Consider the following 23,346-nt stretch of genomic DNA (forward strand, 5'->3'; position numbering starts at 1 on the left):
TAGTTTTTGTTTCTATATGATCTTCTTTCAAAAGCTTAAGCACAAGGATAACAAACTTGTCTTCTTCTTTTCTCCCTTTTAAATTGATATTTTACTTGTTGATTAGCACATGTAAATTCAAGATGGAACTTACAAGGGTTTCGTTCACCCACACACCCACACACCCACACTTAGGGTCTGTTTGGAACCTCTAGAAAAGAAAAAAAAAGAAAAAAAGAATTTGATCATTATTATTCCCAAAAATAGTTAGTGAAAATGAGATTTATCAACTACTCTTGGGGCTACCAAGGCATTCTCACTCCAATGTCATCATTTTCATCATGTATTTCTTCCCCTGTTTGAGCAGGTTCCAAAAGTACCTGCACTTCTAATCTATGGTCAATTGAAGATCAATTGCAATCATTCAGCATATTAATTGACATTCCTTCTCAGCTGCATTATGGAACAAGCACAGGTTGGATTATAAACAACTGAAATTTTGATTTAAGTGCTCTTCACATTCTGGGCTGTATCAAAAACAGTGCCAGATGTGTTCCTTTCTCTTCGAATAGCATCGTCTTGAAATCGTTTTTCAGAATCTCCAATCTTTTACCATGGGATTGGGGAAGTGACCAACCTCCTGGCATTTCATTTTCCCTAAACTAATGTCTAACTGAATGAGCTTACATGTCAACTGTTGCACTTCATCTTCTCTTCATTGAACAAGTTTGTGGTATTGGTGGTTGCATCCTCCACCTCCAAGACTTGTTTGTGATTCAAGTAAGCAGCAGCAGACAGCTCCACTGTTGACATATTACCCAAAGTTGTGAGCACCTCAAGTGTTTGCAAGAAATATCGATGTTTTTCTTTTGTTTTTTCTATTGAAAACAAGAAACATTTAATAGAAAAAGAAACGAAGAAACGAAGAAATGAGATGTTGTGGGGTGGCCAATTCTCTTAATCATAAATGGGCTTTCTACTTAAATTCCGAGAGTTTTACCAACAATCATTCAGGGTTATGCGACAAGAGATGCATCTGGCATTTCAAGAATTTAAGCACTCGGACAGACATGTTAGGGAAATTATTATGGAAAATATACCAACTGGTTACAGAAGAAAATAGCTCAGTAACTCGTTTTCAAATGCAAAGCTCCACATACCACCTAAAAGATCAATCAAACCCAAATAACAAATTTCAACTGTAGCTCTTTTTCCACGAGAAGAAACAGAAGTACTGCAGAAACTGCCATTCTGCTTTGTTCACATCTCCTTTTAGCCAAAAATTGAAGTCAAAATTTCATGTGCACTCTGCAAATGATTTTTTTTTTTTAGTTAAAAAAATCACATGCAGCACAGCCCCACTACAGACTATCTCCATGAAATATTTGCAGATATCTCAATAAATTCAAAATAAAAACGTCCAGGAATTTTTCTCATTTCAACAAGAGAGTAAATACTGCAAAAAATTAATCAAATTCAAAATTTTCAACAATGTTAGACAAGTTCTATGCAACACACTGCAAGGTTTCGATGATCTTCAGAATTTAGTCTACCCAAGTTCATATGACACGGCCATATCACCAGTATCAAAATGACTTACATGTGCCCCTTGTTTATGAACTACAATTGGTCAAGACATACAAACTAGCATCTGTGAGGGAAAAAAATAAAACTACCTTGCTCACTTGTCTGGCTCTCCTTTCAATGACCGCATGGGGATTAAACTTCCATCATCATGACTATTGACACTTAATCCATCCATCCCTTGCACCTAGATGTCAGTAAATATATCAGAATGTTAGTGCAGACATGCAGATATCCAGAGAGAGAGAGAGAGAGAGAGAGAGAGAGAGAGTAGCACCTGTGTACTTGATGCCTGCCCGTATATCCTTTGTGGCCTGGCATTCAGATCAATCATTTTAGAGTCCTCATTAGCATTGTCTTCCGCATGACCATCTACTAGAGGAAGAGTAGATGCCCCAGTGTGGTTTTGCACCTTATCTTTAATAGTTTGTTTAGGCATCTGATTCTGTTCCCTCCTAACTTCAGAAGGGTCCAAGTGGTGCAGCGCCAAGTCTTCACAAGGCCCAAGTTTATCCCCTGGAAACTACATAAAAACCAAATGATATTAATTCCATAAGATCCACCTAGAATCCAGGATATAACGAACCTAATCGTCCTCTAGTTTACAGCACTAACCTGAACCTGCTGTCTCAATAGAAGATATCTTCTATGGGTTCGTTTACCACCAACATGAACAATCATATCACATTGCAAGCAAAGGGAACTTCCATCTATTTCACAGTAAAAAAAGGCTACACCAATTTGCCAAGAGCATAAAAATTTCAGATCCTAAATTAGACATAGATGAAGCCAACCATACAAATGGTGAATGGGACAAAAGCATGGAAATAAAAATGCAGATTCTGATGTCTTGACACATACCTGGAGCATTTTCACATATGTCACAGCGAGGAACATCACTGGGATCGGCAAGTCCTACACGTACATGCCGGCTTGCAAGTTTATTACACATATGGACCTGCCCCTCAAATTTGCAGCTCTTAGTAGATAATGGCTACTTTAATATAATTTACAGATTGGATTTGTAGCAAAACAAAGTACAGTAGAAGCCTCCTAGACAAATAGACAGTATATCCTATCATATGTGGACTTATTGCACCTTCTACAACTGGAGCAGTGTGGATGGACGCCATGAACATGTTCCTTTTCCGCCCTCGGATAAAAAGAAAAGTCATTTTGTTATATATCAACCAATGTGTAGTTAGAGACATGCTTTAGAGTACCCGAATCTCAACCAAAGTGATCTAAGTTGAATCCAGTATTTTGCTAGACAAGATTAAATCTTTCACCTTTCAGAGTTTCTCCCATGATTGTGGTTCCCCAGATGAATCCACTGCGACACTAAGTAGGCAGTTCTATCTCATTTGTTTATTTCTTGTCTACTAATAATCATAAGTACCTTCACCACCCCACCCCCCCCCCCCCCCCCCCCCCCCCCCCCCCCCCACCCCAACCTCACACATGTAAACCACCAGAGACAACTCGTATCAACTCTGTCATTGAAGTGCCAAAGAAGCAATTTTAGTTGCAGTGTCCAAGACGCAAATTCCGGTGCTTGATCAAACTCAGGAAAATAGGATATAAGCATAAATAAATTTAGAGCGCCATCATTCCGGTCAATCTCTGTTATGTATAAACTCGCAACAAAATCGCAGAGATTTCCATGGATCACCAGTCGCAGAGCCACAATAAAATGCAAATCCCTCACAGGATGAGGAAAGAGAAAGAGAAAGAGTCAACAACAAAAAATTCAGAACCAACAATCATCTGGCTTAAATTTCAAGACGCCGCAATCGGAACAAACTAATAACCAGGACGAGATTAAAAGCACAAACAGAAAAAACGGGAACAAAAAACAAAATCTACCTTCTCGTCGCAGGTCCGGCAGAGAGCGGCCTCGTCCGCAGCGCAAAACAAAATCGCAGCTGCGCTCTCACAAGCGTCACAAAGTGTTCGCATAATTCCCACCCTTTTTGATCTCCCTTCTCCACCCGCTCCGAATCTCTACCTGCCCCCGGCCTCCTCCATGAAGATAAAAAGTAGAAAACTCAGAAACCCATGTCAAAGAAGATCGGCGACAGTAAATAAATAAAGGGATTTTCGACAAACAGGGAACAGGAGAGCCGATATGCTGATTGGCCTGTTTAATTTAAATATTTCGAGTTTCTCCAAAACGTAATCGAATATTATATATCCGGATGATTGGATCTTATGTTGGAGATGTTGTTGGTGGTGGTGGAGGAGGCGTCCAAGGGGTTGGAGGAAAAGCAGAGAAGGAAGCGGAGGGAAGAGGATGACGTGGTGAGGGCCCGACTTTGGCTTTTGTGGTGATTCTAGAAAATCCCATGGGCGTTTCCAGGCCACAAAGTAGATGTTTCTTTAAGGAAGTTTCTTTCTCAGCCACAAGCTTCAGATGCACGGAAGAAAAAAACTGCTCTGTTTTGAGGCCCAGAGGTGCGTGAGAGTCACTCCTCACCCACTCCCTCCGACGATCTGCCTCTGTTTCTCTCGCTCTCTCTCTCTCTCTCTATATTTTCCGACTGCCCTCAATTTCACCAACATTCTATCAATGGATTTTTAAACAGTTGAAGAGAGGAAAAATAAGTAAAACCATCAGCGAAAATTGAGAAATCTTTGAACGGGAACAAGATTTCCCAAAATAAAATTTTGTTTTACGACCAGACCAATCCATGGTCCTGTATATTCTTTTCTGAAAGAATTGGATGGATGGAGCATTGGTATATAATTAATTTATTCAACTTTATAAAAAGACATTCACGTAGATTCATCAATACCACCAGAAATTTATACAAATGGATTCCTCCCCTCCGAAAAAGCACTTAAAATCCGACATACAACGAGACACGCAGAATCGAGTTCAGTTTGCTGGATAAACGATGAATGCAGACAAGAAGCACGACTGCATCGGTTATGGTAGTCAAATAGTCTCTTATGCTCGTTGTGCATTCAATCACTGGCTGGAATTTTTCTAGCCCGTATTAATACATGCAGAACAAAACGATAAAGAAAAATCTTTCTGACTGTGGATCAAATAAGAGACGTACGTTTAGGTGACTCTGATACCAAGTTAGTCAATGGGATAAAGTCTTTTTTATGTATAAAGGGAGGGAAAAAGCTAAGATTTTTATAGGGTTTTGCATGGAGAAAACCGATGATAATGAAAAGAAGTAGGCAAGAACGCGAAATCAACAACAAAGTTAGCAGATTAGTGCTTACTTTTAATGCTGATTTTACATGTGAGCCCAAATAAGAGTTAATGATCTGTTTGGAACCCCTAGAAAAGAAAATAAAAAAAAAAATAAGAAATTAACCATTATTATTCTAAAAATTAGTTAATAAAAAAATTTAATCATTATCTCATTTTTACTAACTATTTTTTTGGGAATAATAATGATCAAATTCTTTTTTTTTTTTTTTATACAAAATACAACATATTGTATTCGAACGAGTAAGGAACCTACCCCAACTTGACCTACTTGAGGAAAGGCAAATTCCCCATAGGGTAGAGATGGGTTTCCCTTGAAAAACTCTTGTGGCTAGGTGGGAATATGGTAAGCATTAAAACCCTAACCTTCTCTCGAGCACAACTAATGCTAACCAAGGATCAAAAGTTGGTAGTCACAAACAATGAGGTGCAGGTACATCTTAGTTGTTGTGGCTTTTATTCCTCGTTAACTAACCCTAAAAAGAACTGAATATAAAATATAGGAAAGTAATAAAAACATCTTAGCCTTCACATTCAGACAAGCCCAAAGTGACTCAAGCAAAGAAGAAGAGAAGCTAAATCTTGTTAGACTCTTCCAAGAGTAGTTGAATCCCACTAAGCCTTTTCATCCTATTGCTTCTTGTCTAAACAAGGACTTTTGTGGCCGGTGAGTTGAAGTCACTCTAATTAAGATAAACTAAAGAGTCTATGTAGATGTATGCATATGTGGGTTAGGTTTCACATTATTTTAACTCATCAACATGAAATTGAAGTTAGTTATAAACCTAGTTATCTTTTATGTTTTCATGTATGTGTATGAGAGTTAGGTTTTCTTGTATGTACATTTTAGATAGTAAAAAAAAAAAACGCAACCCTTCTGCACAAGCAAAAGCGCTACAATGATCGATATGTATATGGTATCTTGATAAGCTCACCCAAGAAGAAAAGAGGAATTCGGGCAATAGAAAACTCAAATTAAACCCCAAAAGAACCAAGAGAAGAAGAAAAGAAAAAGAAACTCAAAATAGAAAATAGAGGCAGAGCCTTTCTCAAGGAGTAAGGGGTTTGGGGTGTGGGGTATGAAGAACATGCAAAAGTGATTACCAACAATTATTTGGTTCAGCATTACAAAAGAAACGAAATAATGTTTGTTTTCTAGCCTTTCCACCACCTTTACTCTTTTCTTCCCTTATTTCCTTTTCAGGTAAAGAAAGCGAAATTTTAGTTAATTACACTAATTAGCTAAAGTTCATGGGAGGTAAAAGGTGGTTGATTAGTGGATGACTCTCCACCTAATTTGGAAAAGAAAATGTTAGAATTGGACTATACTTTGGATTCAAATCTCAAGTTCAACTTTACTTTCAATTAATTAATTAATCAAAGTTTGTTACTACTTCAAAGTCAAAAATATAATTTATTCCTTCCACTTCTCTACATGCACTTAGCCAAGTCTCAAGCCTCAATGTGTTGCTATCAATGAAGCAAATACTATTATTTTTATGTGACACCATATAACCAACCTTGTAACACCTACTATCCTTGACAATATTATATTATAGCTTGTGACGAGTAAGGTTAGGAACCTGACCTAACTTGATCAGAAAGACCTTGGTTCAGGTTTTCTAACTTCACCGCATGGGTCAAGGACGGGAAAAAAAACCCGTTGGCAAGTTAGGGACGGGTTTTCCCAAACCCAACTCGAACCTGAAATACATATGAGATAGAGTTGTAAAATAGGTTGAGACGGGTCATGTTTACGGAGATAGGGCGGGGATGGGGTTACGAGGATAGTGATCAGGTTGAATTGGATTCAGGTTTTGGTAAACTTGACCTCAACTTGACCCTTACCTACAATAATAAATTTTTGTCCCACAATAACCTCTTAAATCAAAAGATACGCATTGCTTTTATTACTAATATCTAAGTTGCAGTCTTTGACATGATCTTATGAGTATTCAAAGCTGAGTGAAAAGCTAGTGATGATTGTAAGGCCTTTTGGACATAGCTCACATGTATTATAGTCCAATTTGTACACATACCACATGTGCATGGTAGTCTCAAAGAGTGAAGCATGGTCCACTAATCTAGGGAACACATCCCCCCATTGTTCTACAATGGGACCACAATCAAGTTGTTGTTCACTTTCTTTGTATGACATGAAAAACTTGCAAATGTTTGTGATATATCCACTAATTGGTATTTGCAAACCTGCTCAAATTTTGTTCATGACAGCATGATTTGTTAATTGGTTTAACCATCATTTTGATGGTTAAAACTAAGTCAATGACACATTTTTAGCATTTAAAATAATTTAAAATTAATTAATTATACTTATATTTTTATTAATAATTTTTAATATTAAAACCCTAATATTTTAATCAATAAAAGAAAAAAATAATATGTGGACAAATTAGATAAAAAACACAAAAAAATTCAAAATGTTTCCCCACATGCAGAAACAAATGTCCATAGCCTAGTCTAGGACCACCTTCCTAGATTAGAGACATTAAATCAGGTAAAATTAATAGAAAATCACCCTCGAGAGTACAGGACAAACATGGGTGACCCACCTCCACATGCGTCACGTGTTCATGGTCCTTAAAACCGCTCAATTCAAACGGACCCGCGCTTTGACCCAAAACACAAGCTCCGAACCTGCGCCGCCTGACTTCATTCGTGCCTCCGTCACAGCTGTATTTTCAATTTATCGCGATACGAAACGTAATAACGAGAAATCGTTAAAGCGTATCCTAGCTGTTGCGTATATTCTCAACAAAGATTAGTTCATCCGTGTTAATCATTTGTTAATTCAAATTAGTAAGAAATTTAGAAAATTTCTGTTTTTAATCAAAATTCGTTTTTTTTTTCTTCCGGAAATTATGACCACAGAAGAAAAAAACAGCCAGAGAGGTCGATTTCATTATCTTTTCCCGCTGGAGACATTGCGTGAAGAGTAGAAAGCCGAAAGGAGAGAGAGCGGACGGTCTCGCTCTGTAATTTTCGTCCGGCTCTCCTCTCTCTAGATCGTGGCCGGAGTTCGTGTTTTGTATTTAGTGTTATCTTTCGTGGTAACTGGTAACTACTAGTCCGTGGAATTTTTTGGATTTTGAAGGAATGGATTCAGATTTGGAGGAAACATGGCGTTGAATGCGGAATGATCGGGTTTTAAGGAGGGGTATAATTAATGCGGTTAATGTGAGTAACTGATTTGCAGTACGAATCTGAAATGTTTCCGGTAGGAGATTAAATGGCGTTATTTCTGGATTTCTTTTCTCTTTCTTCGTTTTCAGGTGTCGGATTTGAGTGGTTTGATCGGTTAAGCGCGCGGCATTGTCGGAGGAGGATCTCTGGAAAAAAGCTGCGGGAAAAGACTGTCCTGGATCTGCGAGACATTCAAATATCGGCCACTATAGAGAGAGAGAGGAAGAGAAGCGAAGAGAGAGGTCAGAGGTACAGTCTGGAAGGCGGGGAAAAATCCAAAATACACCGGCCGTTTGGATAGCAGAATACTCAGTTAAAGGTTGAGAGCATCTGACATTGAACGAAAAAGGATAGAAAATTGGAACATTCTTTTTTGGATTAATTATAAAAGTTAGTCTTTGTTAGTACTAAGTCATGATTAGAGAGTGGGCGCAACCACCCTGTTTTTAACAGCCGAACCGCCTGGCTTTTGGGCAGAGACGTACAACAGAGAGACAAAAACGAAAACAGAGAGATAAAGTTGTCCCTCCGTTCGGGATGGCGTGAAGAATGGGAGTGGTCGGAGGAGAGGATTTGCTGCCTTGGGAGAAAATGCAGCACGTTTCGGTGAATGGGAATGGGAACGCGAGTCCGAATGCTGGTGTTGGAGGAGAGAAGATTTTGGTTTCTGTGCGATTGAGGCCGCTGAATGAGAGGGAGATTTCGAGGAACGATGTTTCGGACTGGGAATGCATCGATGACCACACCATTATGTTCCGCAACAGCCTCCCTGAGCGTTCCATGTTCCCCACCGCTTATACATTTGGTAATTACAAAAATTTATTCACGGTTCTTCTTTTTAGATATTAGCAGTTTTTTTCTTCTTCTTTTTTTCCGGCCAATGTACTATGTACATATACGGAACGACCGTTACTTGGTGATCGAAGTGCCGGAGTTTATAGTTGTCAGTTTTGTTTGGTTGCAGCTATCATCATATATAGCTTGATCCGAGTGTTTCGGATACTTGTGGGTGAAGAACCAAACACTACTGCGGCTCAGACTGGCATTTTGTTTTTGAATTTTGTCCGATTTTGATTTTAGTTTTTGTCTTCTGAAAATAAATTTCTAGGCTTCTCTGTGGTCATTAGTGTGAACAATTTCTAATCTCTTCAACTATGCAATATGTTTTAGAATTTCTCTGATTTCTCTGTTCCATGTTTGAGTGAATAGACAGAGTATTCAGATCTGACAGCTACACACATCAAGTTTACGAGGAGGCCGCCAAACATGTGGTTCTTTCTGTCGTCAGTGGTATTAACGGTGCGTGGAGTCCTCTCTCAGCTTGAATTTGTCCAACCATGGTTATCTTAACAGTAGCACAAAGTTGATTGTTCATGCAATGTTATATTTTGTAGCAAGCGTATTTGCATACGGGCAAACAAGCAGTGGGAAGACATTCACCATGAGTGGAATAACCGAAAATAGTGTTGCAGATATTTATGACTACATCGAGAAGGTACACTTAATCTGTTTAGAGTCTAGACCTACATTCATTCAACTTCGGACATAATTTCGTGTTCTTAAGAAAAGGGATTCATTCATTTTGCAGCATGATGAGAGAGCTTTCGTTATGAAGTTTTCGGCAATGGAGATATATAATGAAGCTGTCAGGGATCTCCTAAGTTCAGATGGAACGCAACTCAGACTTCTGGATGATCCAGAGGTGAACACTGTTCTTTGTGAAAGCTACTTATAAGCTGTAAAATTTGTGTTAATACTACTTTTTTCGATAGAGGGGAACAATTGTGGAGAGACTTACAGAGGAGATTCTAAGAGATCGGAACCATCTTCAGGAGCTCCTATCCATTTGTGAAGGTAGAACATTTTCTTAATGTTTTTTATTTGATTTATTGTACCTTTTTTCTTGTTAAATATAAATATATTCTACTCTTGCAGCACAGAGACAGATAGGGGAAACCTCCTTGAATGAAACAAGCTCCAGGTCACACCAAATTCTCAGACTGGTAAATAACTTTTCAATACGATGAGTTTTTTCTCTAATTTTGTTTATTTGATTTTTCTGAGACAACTTTAAACACAGCCCTTGCCAATCTTCTTTTTGTCAATGGTTCTTTGGTTTTTTTTTTTCAGACAATTGAAAGTTCTGCTCGTGAATTTTTAGGCAAGGACAATTCCAGCACTCTATCTGCTAGTGTGGTACAAAATACTTTTTCTTTTTCTTTTTCTTATTTGCTTCACCAATGAAGTTACAAAAGTTTGGTTCAGTCCTTGGGGACAAGGAAAAAATTTGAAAGTTGAGCTGGTCTTCGTGCAGAATTTTGTAGATTTGGCAGGAAGTGAACGTGCATCTCAGGCACAATCTGCTGGTACTAGATTGAAAGAAGGTTGCCACATTAATCGTAGTTTGCTGACCCTGGGAACTGTTATTCGCAAGCTAAGGTTGCGAGCTGCCTATGCTCATTTAACTTTTCATGCCAATGTTTTAATTCTTAAGTTTTGGTACTCTTTTTGGTTATTTCTTTTCATTTTATATGGAAAAATACAGTAAATAGTAGTTTTCCACTTCATTCGCATCTTTCTTTAGATTCTATTGAGATTTCTGGAAGAAAAAAAAAAAACAAGGTGTGTATAATATCCAGTAATATAACCACATAGTTACTCTCTGCATGCAAGAAAGACACGTAGATCCACTAACAAACAAGAAACAGAAACTAGAAAATAAATGGTCTTGTGCACTTATATTTTCCCACATAATACTCTCTCTCTCCCTCAAATGCAGACGTGCACATATGTTTAATTTATAAATGGAGAGAAGAAAGAGTAGTTGACATTATCCATAGGTGTTTCCTAGGAAAAAAGGTGCACTGACACTATGGTAATAGAATATTATATTATGTAGCTCTCAATGCTGTTAGGCATGTCTTAGAAGAAGAAGAAGAAGAAGAAGAAGAAGAAAAAGAAGAGGAAGAATGTTTTATAGCTTGATCTTTGACTGTCTCTGGATAAACTTTTTGGATAATTGGTTTCTTGATTTGATAATCTAATCTGTGATATTTCATTTATATTTTCCCTCTCTCTCTTGCTTCTAGTTAATGTGAACTCAGTAACCAAACTTTATTGAGTAGCACTTTGTTAGTAATGCTTCTTTTTTATGCTTGTTTGCATGTTTCTGAATGTTGATTCATACAGCAAGGGGAGAAATACACACATTCCATACCGAGATTCCAAGCTAACCCGCATACTCCAACCCTCCTTAGGAGGCAATGCAAGAACAGCCATCATTTGCACAATGAGCCCTGCTCGAAGCCATCTCGAGCAGTCTAGAAATACCCTTTTATTTGCAAGTTGTGCAAAACAAGTTGCAACTGATGCACATGTCAATGTGGTCATGTCCGACAAGGCATTGGTGAAGCATTTGCAAAAAGAGTTGGCTCGACTAGAAAGTGAACTCAGAACTCCTGGACCAGTTTCTAGCACAGGTCGTTCTGATGCTTTAATGAGGGAAAAAGATGCACAAATTCGAAAGGTTGTGAATTAACTTTCAACTAGTAGAAAGTGTCCTAATTATTTTCTAACCTGAACATGGATGATGTGGTATTTTTGTCATGCAGATGGAAAAGGAAATAAAAGAACTGACCCAGCAAAGAGATCTTATTCAATCACGACTTGAAGATTTGCTTCGAGTAGTAGGAGATGATGACCAACCTTCAAAATTATGGGTATTTACCAAACAAAAATTTTAAACCATATAGTATTTTTCTGAGAGGCTCTATCTCCAGCAAAGAGTCTCAAAGTTGTTCTAGGGCAACTAGATATTTTGCCTTCCCCAAGGCACTCACCTATCAGATAAATTTAAGTCCTTTTGTGCAGTAATTGTTTATTTCATACATGATTTTATGTACAGTTTTAAAAGGTTAAAAGTTTCTGGTTGCTAAAATCATGATGTAGGTATACTTTCCTGATGTGCTTTTTGTTATCCTCTATTGACTAATGTCATTTTCTCTTTCAGGGAGACTTTGGTGATCCTCCTCCATTTAGTCTACCTAATACACTTGATGATGAAATCTCACTATCCGAGGAATCAATTGCTGAGCTATCCTTAGACTTTCTGAACACATCCCAATATTCTAGATATGGTAATTCTGATAGTGATGAAAATTATTTATTCTCTGAAATACCAGAAGGTCATAGCAAAGCCCTTCCTCAATTTTCAAAAGATTGTCCTAGATCTATTGGCTCGAGTCTACATCAATCTGAAGAGAAGGCTTTTGGTATACATGTTGATAATACAGAGGAACTTTGCAAGGATGTCCGCTGTATCGAAGCGGGAGAGCTGGTCCAGAACAGAAAAGGTAAACTCAGTGTAGCAGTAGCTAAGGGAAATGAGGAACATCTACCTTTGACACAGACCAACCATGCTAACGAAAAGACGGACTTAGAACTGGAACCCGCAGTGGAGGGTGATAGAGAATTAAAACTTGTTCATACAGACTCCAAATATGGCGTATTAGAGAAGCAACTCTTGGATGTGCAGAAAACTATCAATGATCTTGTCAAGCCCCTCCCAGATGAACCGTCTCCTCGGCCTTGCTCAAATTTGATGAGAAGCCGAAGCTGTAGAGCCAGTTTCATGATGAACTCATCCTGTCCACTGTTCGAGTCAGAACAAAATGAGAATACACCACCTAGTGGTCTAGAGAAGGACTTACTTGCTCATATTAGAACCTTTCAGAAGAGACCTTGTTCGTTGAAGTACAATGAGACTGAAGTGTTATCAAGCACTGATTCTCAGATATCTGAACATGGTGCCTCGGACACGCTTAAAGAACAAAATATCAAAGGAGGACAGGAAGAAAACATTACTAGCATTCAAAGTTTTGTTGATGGACTGAAGGAGATGGCTAAACTACAGTACGAGAAGCTGGATGTTGATGGTCAGGTATGTCACCATTTCCTTGGATGTCTTTTGCCTTATGGGAGTGTGTTGATGATTTCCGCATCTCTTTGTTACTAGAGCATTGCCACTTTGGTCTTAAGGTGCTCTAGTATTTGTTATCACTGTTGCCATCATCAAAACCTTATCTGGGTTTTGGTAAGATCACAATCAAAGCCTTGTCCCAATTACTTTACTCTGGTTATTGAATCCTGTTCATCCATTCTAATATGTTAGATGCCAAGTCTTTTCTTAGGCCTGTCTTTTTCAAGCTTCTTATTGTTTCATGTGTCTTAGGATCCAGTAGTACTTTTGAAGTTTGATTTATGAGAAAATTTTGATTTATTGGACTGTTTTGACCTGATCCCACTTGTTGCTTGAGACTGCTTGTTGCTTTTACTAACTTGCTTTCTTATTAAATATAAGGGTGACAATGGCTCTATGTAAACTCACCTTTGTAGGACCTAGTTTTTTTTTTTTCCTAATAATTCTTTGGCTTTCTCAATCATGTTTCGGAAAAAGATGTAATGTACTGTATCCATCAATATCAGGTCATCTTTCACTTTCATTACAAATTTTCTGAAGCATATGAACATACAGAATGTGAAATCAACGACCATGTCTGAATAATGAATATTACAGCTAGTCAGAGGTCACAAGTTCACATCGTGATTGAAGTTCATGCACCTTATCAGTCAAACCATAGGTTATCAAGTTCCCATACAAGTTTTAGATTATTTTCTCTTATGATTCTCGGAGGACCTAAGGTGTACTTTTCATTTTATAAATGTCTTTCCAGTGATACAGCAGTATGTTGCTTTTGAAAGAAATTTCATTTTAATCTAATCCATTTTAAAATAAAAGGCCCTCAATATAAGGACCTGTGGGAATAATGCATCAATCGTTCATTTTTTAGTCTTATAATTTGTACATATTGCTTATGTGATGTTTTCTTTATAATGAATATTGATGGACTACTGATTTAGGAAATGGAAGCAAAGGGCAGTGGTAACCTAGCAGGAGAAAAGATTTTAAAAGATGTTGGCCTAGACCCGATGCAGATCCCAGTAGACTCCCCTGCATGCTGGTCGATGGAATTTGAGAAGCAACAACAAGAAATAATTGAGCTTTGGGATGCTTGCAATGTTTCCTTGGTACACAGAACTTACTTCTTTCTTCTCTTCAAAGGTGACCCTGCTGATTTGATATACATGGAAGTAGAGCTGAGGAGGCTGTCCTTTCTGAAGGTCACTTTCTCTAGGGAGAATCATTCTCAATCAGATAGTAATTTAATCACACCAGCTTCAAGGTAATCATCTAATTGATTTGGAAACAATTTTTGTGCTTTGGAAAAGTTGAGCATGATCTACATTTGTTACCTGACTAGCGCAATGTTATGAAGCCGACTTTAAGAGAATGACCCAAGACCAGTTATATTATAACTAGATTACCTGGGGGTGGTTTGGTCTTGAGGGTGAGGTCTTGGCTTTAAGTCTCACTGGTGGAGTATCTTGAATGTTATGTGATATAAAGAATAAAATATTGACTAATTAGATAAAACAATTAAAATCCTGGAAAACCTGTGAGAACACCTGGTTTCCACCATGGTTTTGCAATTTGGCAGGTCAATTTGTGACACAGCTTAGGTGACCTGTTTTTTTAAGGTGGGCAGGTTGAGTCTAGAGGTCAGACCTGCCGTGGGCAACCTTAGATTTGCCTCAATCCGGCTTCTGGACTTGACTTGGGCAACCTTACCCAGATTTCATGGGGATTGAGTGAAGTTCTGAGTCCAGGTTGCAGAACCTTGGTTTTGACCAAATGATGTGAGCCAACAATACAGCACGGGTGGTCTTACTTTTACTAAACAATAAAAAAAGTTAATAATTCCTATCAACAAAGTGGAATGTATATTTTCGTGCATCTCTTTCTTAGGCAGTTCTGGCTGCATGAAACATTAGTCCAGTAAGAAAGTCTAATATTTTCTTCGTTCCTATATAGCATGAGAGCTCTCCGGCGTGAGAAGGAGATGCTAAGCAGGCAAATGCAAAAGAAATTAACACCTGAGGAGAGAGAGAATCTTTACAAAGAGTGGGGCATCGGTTTGGGCACCAAGCAGAGGAGACTACAGTTGGCTCGACGCATATGGACCGACACAAGTGACATGAACCACATCAGATCGAGTGCTTCTCTTGTTGCTAAGTTGGTTGGCCTCTTGGATCCAGGTGAAGCCCTTAAGGAGATGTTCGGTCTTAGTTTCAGCCCTCAAATGCCCAAAAGAAAATCATTTCGTTGGAAAAGCAGCGTCTCCACACTCGTATAGCGTCGGGCTGCAAATTGTCATTGATGGAGGTCTGGTCCTCCCGTCCAAGTATTAACTACTTACACCTTTTTTTCCCTCTTCTGATAGATTCCTTTGACTGGCCGATTTATTTGTAAAAAGAAGCTTTTGTAAAATATGCCCAGTTCATCAGAAGGATGAATGTAACTACCTCCAGTGCTGCTGCTTTTTTTTTTCTTCTTTTTCTGTGTGTGCGTGACTTAATTTTCTTCTTCGATGCTAAGCTGGCTCCTGTATACTGAAAATATTGAAATACATTTTGGAAGGTACTAAACTCTGATCAGCAAGCATGTTATCCATCTACGATGTTTCATGAGTTTATTCACAAAAGTGGAATTGACTGACACTCAGAATGAACAAACAGTATCTACAAAGAAAGAGAAATTAAGCTACCTATCATGATTTGAGGACAGCTCCTTCAGTAATCTTCCACCCTGAATTGGAGCAAGATAACTCATATCTAGTAGTGTATGTGGTACAATAGGAATCGTTATGCTCTGGGTGAGATACATCGGTCAACCGGGCTTCCTCCTCGAGTGTTGCCTCCACATGTGCTCGGCGGCCATCTAGTGAGACGGTCACACTGTCAATTGTTAAACCTAGGAGAGTGTATTCCCAAAACCAACCGTGCTGAGCAATCTCACTAGCACGACTTGTCCAGATCTTTAACATTTGACCCTCTAAAACCTGAGACAGACACACAAAAGGTTAGGAGTCAGAAAGTCCACACTTGCACAAGGTAAAAGAAATGTCAGCTTGAAGCAAGGAGTTGTGACTTGGACTCAGGAAACCCGATTCAACCCCACTGAAATCTGGATCAAGTCAGCAGAGTTGGGTCAGTTTTCTCGAGTCCAGAAGCTGGACACAGGGCAAGTTGCAAAACCAAGGATTAAAGAAGGGTCACAATTCTACCAGTTGGACTGACTCATTCAGATAGTTGGCCAGTGTTTTTTCTATATAAGAACCAAAAGTCTACAGTTCCAGTGCAACACACACACACAAAGTTCCTCTACTAGCTGCATAAACAATTGCTCTATTTAAGACCGAAACATGTCAACATTCTAAAGTCAATTGGACCAGATTGCAGCTAAAGTTCCTCTACTAGCTGTATATACTTCCATGAGAGAGATGGAATTTGAAAAAACAAAAATCATAAGATTGCTAAATCTAAATATGGCACAAACAAAGTGCACTAACACACCTCTGCCAATTTTGAAACACAGTGATCAGGTCCAAGAGCCTCAGATTTTATCATTTGCCACTTGCGTACTAGATTTTCAGCAAACCTTGCATCCATTTTGGGTTTTTCCACGTCAAGACTCTCATCTGCAGAGAAATAGGTAGCAACAAATCCTTATCTTAGAAATTTCTGTAAAACAAAAAAAGGACGTGAAGGAATACCAAAAGAGTCACCAGAAAATGGAAAATGGCTAAAGGATAAATACAGCAGTAGCGAAATGTATTATGAACCTTGAAATAGCTATCTAAAGCTCATAGATGAGAAACTGAATTACATAAGAGTGAGACAAGAAAGCTAATGGAACCTTCTAAAACACAATGCTCACTATCCAGGCTAAGATAAAAGTTAAGAATGAAGAAAATGGAAGACCAGATCCTAATAGTTCTTGAAAGTTGATGTTATGGAACACTAAGATCTTCTTCATCTCCTACCAGAAAGCAACTGAGAGGAATGAAGGAGATGGAAGACCAGATCCTAATAGTTCTTGAAAGTTGATGTTATGGAACACTAAGATCTTCTCCCTCTCCTACCAGAAAGCAGTGGATAACAGTAAATTCATAAATACGGTGAAGATCTATAATATGATTTTCTTTCAAGCATAATCTCACTTGTTCCCTATTCAGTTGTTCCAAATTGAACCACTACTACAAGCACAAGTATGAGGAATCCATCCAATCTGTTACAAAAGCTGTTGTTCGATATGCCAATCATCATCACCATCATGGCTCATCCAACAATTGGGTACAAGAATCCTCCTCCATTCAGCTCCACATGCTAAGTCCATCTTCCCTTCTTCAAAATCTTTCCGTGCTATTTCCATCCATGTCATTCGTTCCTTCTCCCTCAAAAGCTGTTGAATGTACAACTACAGGTAGAGAAATTCTGAGAGATTCACATGGAACAGAAACAAAGTTATTGGACCTTACCAAAATTGGTGACATGAACAGCCATTGCAGAACCCCCCTCCTGCTGGGAAACTGAAACCCCTTGCCGGGCTGGTAGAAACTTCCAGCGCACCATAGCTACAAGTCCAACTGCCACACCAGCACACAGAATCTTGATACTGGCATCTTTTATTCTGTGCAGCTTTACTTCTTGGTCACTTATCTGTGCTGAATTAGTCTTCAATGAAACTTCAGCCTGAACTTCCAAATCAGCTGGATCATTCAGGTCCGGGCTTTCCTCCATTTCCAAGGAAGAAATGGAACTGTTCTGGTCATATTTTTCCTCCCTTCCCAGCCTACCTTCCATATTACTTAAAGGAAACACTTTCTGCAACGCTTGAATTGCACTGGCCTTCACATTGTCAAGAACAGCAGTAGCCTCTGCCCCTATTCTCGCTATGGCAGCAGCTGCAGCTAAAGCAGACCCAGCACCAACCTCAAGTCTCTCCAGATATCTCAGCACGGTGGGGTCATCATAGTAATCCCCAAGCCTGAATTGCAAATCTTGTGTATCTCTGAATTTAGGAAAGACCACTTCTATCAGCCATGTCTCCAACAATTTACATAGTCCAGGAAGGAGATCATCGTCTTTATAATCTTTGGAATTCTCCAAGACAAATTCTATAATAGATGGATCCCGGTATGGTGAATCATCACTATCAAGGCCCAACCACACACGACATTTGTCAATGTCTCCCACTAGAAGTGAACAAAGTCCACGTTCTAGTGCAAAGTCCATCTCACGAACATACGTCGTAGTGTAATCAGAAAAATCTCCTAGTGATGTTACATTGGTCTGCTGAAGTTGTTGAAACCAGCGGTCGGCATTTTGGATCAAATGGGGTTTTTTTCCTACGAAAGCCTGGGCAACAAAAGCAAGAGCCACCCCATAAACTTCAAAGCCTTCTGGAGGAATGTTACTTGGTGTTGCAGCAAATAGCTCCACCTTCAATAGATAAAATGAGAAAGTTAGTCCATTAGTTAAACAAGAATGAAGTGCAGAAATGGGGAAAAGCCAGGTACCTGTTCAGATGCTGTCATGTGTAAGAAAGCTTCCTTCATGAAATCTTCACGGGTGAAGCCTCCTGCAATTGCAGCAGCACCACCACCTCCAACGGCCCATAAGATGTTTCGAACACCCTGGAGACCCTCTTCCCTCTTTATTCGGTGTTTTTCATCAGGAGATAAAGCTAAAAGTTCCAGAATATAACGTGGAGTGATCTCTTCTAGCGTCTCATCAATCTGTTTTTGTAGGTCCGGAGCAAGGCTGCTCGCTCCTTCTTCCTACAGGCGAGAAAGTACAAAACAGCACGAAAGAAACAACCTCAGAAGTCAGAAATGAATATATGGTCACAGAACCTCAGAGTTTCAGAAACGCAAAAATCTGTTACAGAAAACGTTCCATATTAGTTGTGATACTTATAAGACCCTTTGTTCTGGAGATGAAATTTATACAGATATACGGTGGTTCCAACACTATTTCATTGGTCTGAGCGTATTAAAGTTTGCTGCTTTTCTTTAAAAAGAGGGTGTTGTTCTGCTCTACCCAGAAGCTAATCAAATTCAGGTTCTGCAAACGGCAAAGAAAGAAATTAAGCAAATCTAAGGATCAAATTACTTGTAAAAGCTTCAAAGCTCTTTCGAGCACTTCACAGCTCCTTATAAAATCCGGAGGAGACAAGGCCACGGCATCCCTCGACTGGTCCACATAAGCAAGCGCCATTGCCAAAACAACATCTTGCTTAAACAACTTGGGCAGCCTCTCACACAGCAGGCTCTGCCCAGTCTGAATAACCACTTCAGACTCTCCTGCTTCTTGTAGCACACATAGAGCTCCAGAAACCTAGACCAAAAAACACAAAAGCCTTCAAGTTAGGTAGGAACTTGCTCCAAGAACTCGTTTGACAGCAAGCGATCATCGAAAGAAACCTTGTCCCAGGGCACGTCAATCATGAGGGTTGCCTCCTCATCCTCCACAAGCCCCTGATTATACTCTCCTCGAGTCCGGTGATTCGCCAAGGTCTCGCAAGCGGCCTGAAGAATCTGCCCTCTGCTGAGCAGAGCCTCTTGGCTGAACCCATACGGAGGTGGTTTCGACACTCTGGCTTCGTATGCTCTCCTAATGCCGTCACCCAAGAAATGCGTTTCCGCACCAAGCACCTGCCATCCAAATAGCCGAAATTCCGATTAAAGAGCAAGCCGAAAACAGTAACCCCACAATATCGGGCACACTCGGAAAAACTGAGAGTTGTGTGAACAACCTGGTAGAAGTCGATGGGGAGAGTAACGTCACGTTCAGGAGGAACGGAAGACGGGAACGGCATTGAGAGCGGAAAGACGTCGTTGGAGGCGTCGGCCGTGTTGGTGGGGAAGAAATGGAAATCGGGGAGAAGGCGCTCGGCCCATTTGCTGGATTGCGCGTTACAGATGATGGTGGTGGCGGCGGCGTTGGGAGATTCGATAACAGACGGAAATGTAGTTTTTGGCTTGAGGAAAGGAGAAGATGAGAACCTCTTAGGGGGTAGAGGCGGGCAGCAGAGGCCGACCCCAAAATGCCTAAATCCTTCCATGTGAGAATTGAGAACAGAGGATGGAGATTCGAGACAGGTGTATATGTTTAGCAGCAGCAGTGTTGGACTGGGTGAGGGAGGGATGTGAAGATTTTCAGGAATGCTGGGTTGTTTTGTTCAGGGAAAGCGACGCGAGCGAGAAATAAATTTATAGAAAATTTCACAATCCATCCATGAATTTTAGGATTCTTCGATCTTTATTTCTTCCTGAAACAATAATATTTTTTACAAATGGGTGAAATTGCCCTTGTTTCTGGTCCTAAACCCGTTTTTATTTTGAAAAAATAAAAATAAACGTAGCTTAATAGATCTCGTAGTAACATAGTTCTAAATTGAACTATAAATTGAACTTCCAAATGGCCCCTACCTCCATTAAGCCATGTCTCTCTTTCCAGCCACAAGGAGGGAGGAGTGGGATTCTTGTGACTCTCCTTCTATCAAGTGTCAGGAAAGAAGAAGAATGTCTTTCCATTAAATACCTACTAGCCTTCTTAACTCTTTCTAACGATAAGGCAACATTTTGATTGTGCTCACAAGGACACATTTGAAAATACCACTGCTAGATTAATTTACTCTTAATTTATTGGATTTCAGTGAATTTGCTTCGCTAAAAAAATTACTCCCTCCTCTTCCCTCTCTAGAATGAAGATGAGGGAAGTGCTCTTTCTTCTCTCACGGACGGATTAAGGAAGAATGAACCACTCTTTCTGGAAAAACAGAGGGAGAGATGGGGTCTCTTAGGAACCCCAAGAAAAATAAAAAATAAAAAATTTAACCATTATTATTAACAAAAATAGTTAATAAAAAAGAGAATTTGATTATTATCTCATTTTCATTAATTATTTTTGAAAATAATAATGGTCAAATTCTTATTTTTTTTCTTTTCTTTTCTATGGTTCCAAACAAACCCATAGAGAATAAAAAAGGAAAAACTCAAATAAAACAAGAACTTTCCTAATCAAATACTTTAAACAGTTTTTTTCTTTTTTTCTTATTTGGTGAAGAATACTCCAAAACAGATACTGAGTCTAGGTACAGAAAAGATCCATAAATTGTAATTCTTAGAAGCAAAAAATAAAAAAGTAAAAAAAGAAAAGAAAAGAAAAGAAAAGTGAGACACCTGATAAATCTTACAGCAAGATGCCACAATTTCAACACATGCTCACCTCAGAGCAGCAACGAGATTTAAGATGAAACGCTACCAAGACATGGTTATGCTAATGCAGTTCCTATAACACAAATGACACCAACTGCACAAAAATCTCATATCCCACCTACAGAGCCTTTTCATGTTTGTTGTGAACACTGAAAACTTTCCAAACCAGAACCAGCACCAGCCCACACATAAGCTGCTATGATGCTGATCTTTGTGTGCAGAAGTGAAATCCTTGTGATGCCTACTTACCCTAGAGAGGGTAGAAGACTGGTAAAAGAAAAGTAAGATCAACACCCAAAACATGGTTGATGCAGCAAATGTTTGACCGTTGACCTTGTACAAATTACCCAGACTAAGATGCTAATTTGATGGCTAGTAACCACAACTCACTCAAGGGACTTGTGCTGTGGCTCAGTAGTCTCTTAAGGGGTTTTCAAGTATGAGGTCTCAGGTTCCTGCCTGGATGAGCCTGGAGGTCCGGGTATAAACCCATTGTAATAGAATGACCCAAAAAACCACTCACATGAACTGTGAAAGCTAGTCCAACATAAAATAGCTCTTGGGTCAAACGCAAATTCCTATTCACACAACTTCCACAGAAACTGCACAGACACACCATATCACAAGCTAAAATTCTCAGGACTCTCTACCAATTAGAAGAGGAAAACATTGCAGAGAACTGAGAAATGTGAGTACTTGGAATCTTAGCAACACGTTTCAGGTCCAAATTTTTCAGAAAACAACAACTAGCACAGGCATGACAAAAAGCAGTTCCAAGTTTCTGTGGCAGTACAAAAAACATAGACATGTTGCACAATATTTCTAAAATGTTTTACTATCTAAAGTCTTAAGATATAAAAAAATTTCAGAAATACTTGGCAGTTGCATTCTGTATACCTGTATAATGATCCAGAAAGTGTCCCACAAATGGCCATTAGTGAACAGGCAATCTCGGTTCTGCTGTATAAGAGTTGAATGGATGAGACTTAGGGAGATTGTAGTATTTTATTTTATTTTATTTTATTTTTGAATGTTGCACTCCATATACCCCAGTGATACCAGAACCCAAGACCTCACACTTCAAACAACCCCCCAACCATACCCCACACACAGACAGGAAATGGTGGCACTAGAGCACCTAACTGCTCAGAAAGGAGAACTTACAAGATTATTTTTTTTCATCTAAATAAAACCATAAATATGCTGAAACATTCAAAAGAAGGTTGATATTGGCCAAGAGAAACCCATCACCAGCCATTACTAAAGCTCATCACATAGAGTATCTTTCATAATTGAGAAAATCAAGCCACTTTACATATTTATAAATCTATTGCAACTTTAGTCCAACAAGAGACCACTGCCATATCGTTGCAAAAGGAACAGTTTTTTTTTTTTTTTTTTTTTGAGAATTTTTATAGCTCTATTCTTCCATCCAGAAGAATATATTACAAATAGGGTTGCCCCAAATCACAAGCCAGGCCATTGGCTGCCCTAGGCAGGCATCTTTTCCACTCTACAATAGATGCGATATCAAATATTTCATCAAACACATATACAAGCCTCCAGGGGGGGGGGGGGAGGAGGGGGGCTGGTAGCTGCTGATTAATGCAGCTTATGGCATTGGAGGAATCTCCTCTGAAAATAAAGGGGCCAGAGAAGAAAAGACAATAGGAACAGATTAAGAACATGAAACTGACAGTATTTTTTCATATATATTTTTTCCAACAGTTTGCTATTGAGCTTTCTCACTTGGAAAGAGGGCAACAATTGAATGAAAGAGAACAAAAGAACACCTTTGATTAGTTTTTTCTGTTACTTTATTTAGTATTACTTTAACTAAAACTGATCAGGGTTTAGGAACATAACATCGCAACATGCTTCATAAGTATTTTCTTTCTCTACAGTTTTCTATTGAGCTTTCTCAATTGATGTATTTTCCTGTATTTACTTACTTTTTCCTTTTTCGATGGGGATCACTGTATCAACAAAGAAAACTTTAGAGCCTCTTCAATTCATGGAGAACTTCAGGACCAAGGCAATTAAGTTCAGGAAAAAAAAGAAAAAAACTCTCTTTCCCCGTACTTTTCTACTTAACAGGATGCTCCTCATCATAAGGTGGGATATAACAATGAACAACAGCAGACAATTATGATGGCAACGACACTGTCAACTAGA

At 39.0% G+C, this 23,346-nt stretch overlaps 3 protein-coding genes across 6 annotated transcripts; 1 reads left to right on the forward strand and 2 right to left on the reverse strand.

Annotated features, from left to right (window-relative positions):
• Nucleotides 1-205: 205 nt before the first annotated feature.
• Nucleotides 206-4,025, reverse strand: LOC137939266 (B-box zinc finger protein 18-like). The gene is made up of 6 exons (XM_068784499.1): nt 3,430-4,025; nt 2,425-2,521; nt 2,179-2,294; nt 1,841-2,086; nt 1,656-1,750; nt 206-782 (listed from the first exon to the last, which is right to left on the reverse strand). Exons 1-5 carry the CDS (start codon nt 3,520-3,522, stop codon nt 1,661-1,663), a joined length of 642 nt encoding a protein of 213 aa, XP_068640600.1. The 5' UTR covers nt 3,523-4,025; the 3' UTR covers nt 206-782; nt 1,656-1,660.
• A 3,711-nt stretch (nt 4,026-7,736) lies between these two features.
• LOC137939457 (kinesin-like protein KIN-7F) lies at nt 7,737-15,538 on the forward strand. Of its 4 annotated transcripts, none has more exons than XM_068784724.1 (15): nt 7,737-7,984; nt 8,080-8,795; nt 9,200-9,289; nt 9,385-9,485; nt 9,579-9,692; nt 9,763-9,844; nt 9,926-9,993; nt 10,121-10,186; nt 10,305-10,429; nt 11,180-11,516; nt 11,602-11,709; nt 12,000-12,126; nt 12,283-12,929; nt 13,910-14,232; nt 14,922-15,538. In XM_068784724.1, exons 2-15 carry the CDS (start codon nt 8,540-8,542, stop codon nt 15,241-15,243), a joined length of 2,766 nt encoding a protein of 921 aa, XP_068640825.1. In that variant the 5' UTR covers nt 7,737-7,984; nt 8,080-8,539; the 3' UTR covers nt 15,244-15,538. The 4 variants fall into 4 exon arrangements, with proteins under 4 accessions (XP_068640825.1, XP_068640824.1, XP_068640823.1 ...); XM_068784723.1 differs by having other exon boundaries at nt 8,080-8,380; nt 8,468-8,795; nt 12,000-12,929; XM_068784722.1 differs by having other exon boundaries at nt 8,080-8,309; nt 8,468-8,795; nt 12,000-12,929.
• On the reverse strand, nt 15,518-20,125 carry LOC137939458 (protein ACCUMULATION AND REPLICATION OF CHLOROPLASTS 6, chloroplastic). The gene is made up of 7 exons (XM_068784725.1): nt 19,707-20,125; nt 19,375-19,605; nt 19,064-19,288; nt 18,469-18,729; nt 17,428-18,391; nt 16,463-16,587; nt 15,518-15,948 (listed from the first exon to the last, which is right to left on the reverse strand). Exons 1-7 carry the CDS (start codon nt 20,013-20,015, stop codon nt 15,658-15,660), a joined length of 2,406 nt encoding a protein of 801 aa, XP_068640826.1. The 5' UTR covers nt 20,016-20,125; the 3' UTR covers nt 15,518-15,657.
• Between the last annotated feature and the right edge of the window lie 3,221 nt (nt 20,126-23,346).

This window comes from Aristolochia californica, unplaced genomic scaffold (assembly GCF_029961685.1).
Source record: "Aristolochia californica isolate CCGP_79_NKW_82.1479 unplaced genomic scaffold, dmAriCali1.0.hap1 SCAF_8, whole genome shotgun sequence".
Classification (NCBI taxonomy): Eukaryota; Viridiplantae; Streptophyta; class Magnoliopsida; order Piperales; family Aristolochiaceae; genus Aristolochia; species Aristolochia californica.

What these genes read in the sequence shown, in the direction of transcription:
- LOC137939458 (XM_068784725.1), bottom strand. Translation starts at nt 20,015, where the DNA reads ATGGAAGGATTTAGGCATTTTGGGGTCGGCCTCTGCTGCCCGCCTCTA. An exon ending in TCCCCATCGACTTCTACCAG is followed by an intron (nt 19,606 to 19,706) that starts GTTGTTCACACA and finishes TTTGGATGGCAG; the next exon opens with GTGCTTGGTGCGGAAACGCA. An exon ending in TGTTCATGTCACCAATTTTG is followed by an intron (nt 16,588 to 17,427) that starts GTAAGGTCCAAT and finishes ATTTCTCTGCAG; the next exon opens with ATGAGAGTCTTGACGTGGAA.
- LOC137939457 (XM_068784721.1), top strand. Translation starts at nt 8,540, where the DNA reads ATGGGAGTGGTCGGAGGAGAGGATTTGCTGCCTTGGGAGAAAATGCAG. An exon ending in TGTCGTCAGTGGTATTAACG is followed by an intron (nt 9,290 to 9,384) that starts GTGCGTGGAGTC and finishes TATATTTTGTAG; the next exon opens with CAAGCGTATTTGCATACGGG. An exon ending in GACTTCTGGATGATCCAGAG is followed by an intron (nt 9,693 to 9,762) that starts GTGAACACTGTT and finishes TTTTTTCGATAG; the next exon opens with AGGGGAACAATTGTGGAGAG.
- LOC137939266 (XM_068784499.1), bottom strand. Translation starts at nt 3,522, where the DNA reads ATGCGAACACTTTGTGACGCTTGTGAGAGCGCAGCTGCGATTTTGTTT. An exon ending in GCCGGACCTGCGACGAGAAG is followed by an intron (nt 2,522 to 3,429) that starts GTAGATTTTGTT and finishes TTTGAGGGGCAG; the next exon opens with GTCCATATGTGTAATAAACT. An exon ending in TATTGAGACAGCAGGTTCAG is followed by an intron (nt 2,087 to 2,178) that starts GTTAGTGCTGTA and finishes GTTTTTATGTAG; the next exon opens with TTTCCAGGGGATAAACTTGG.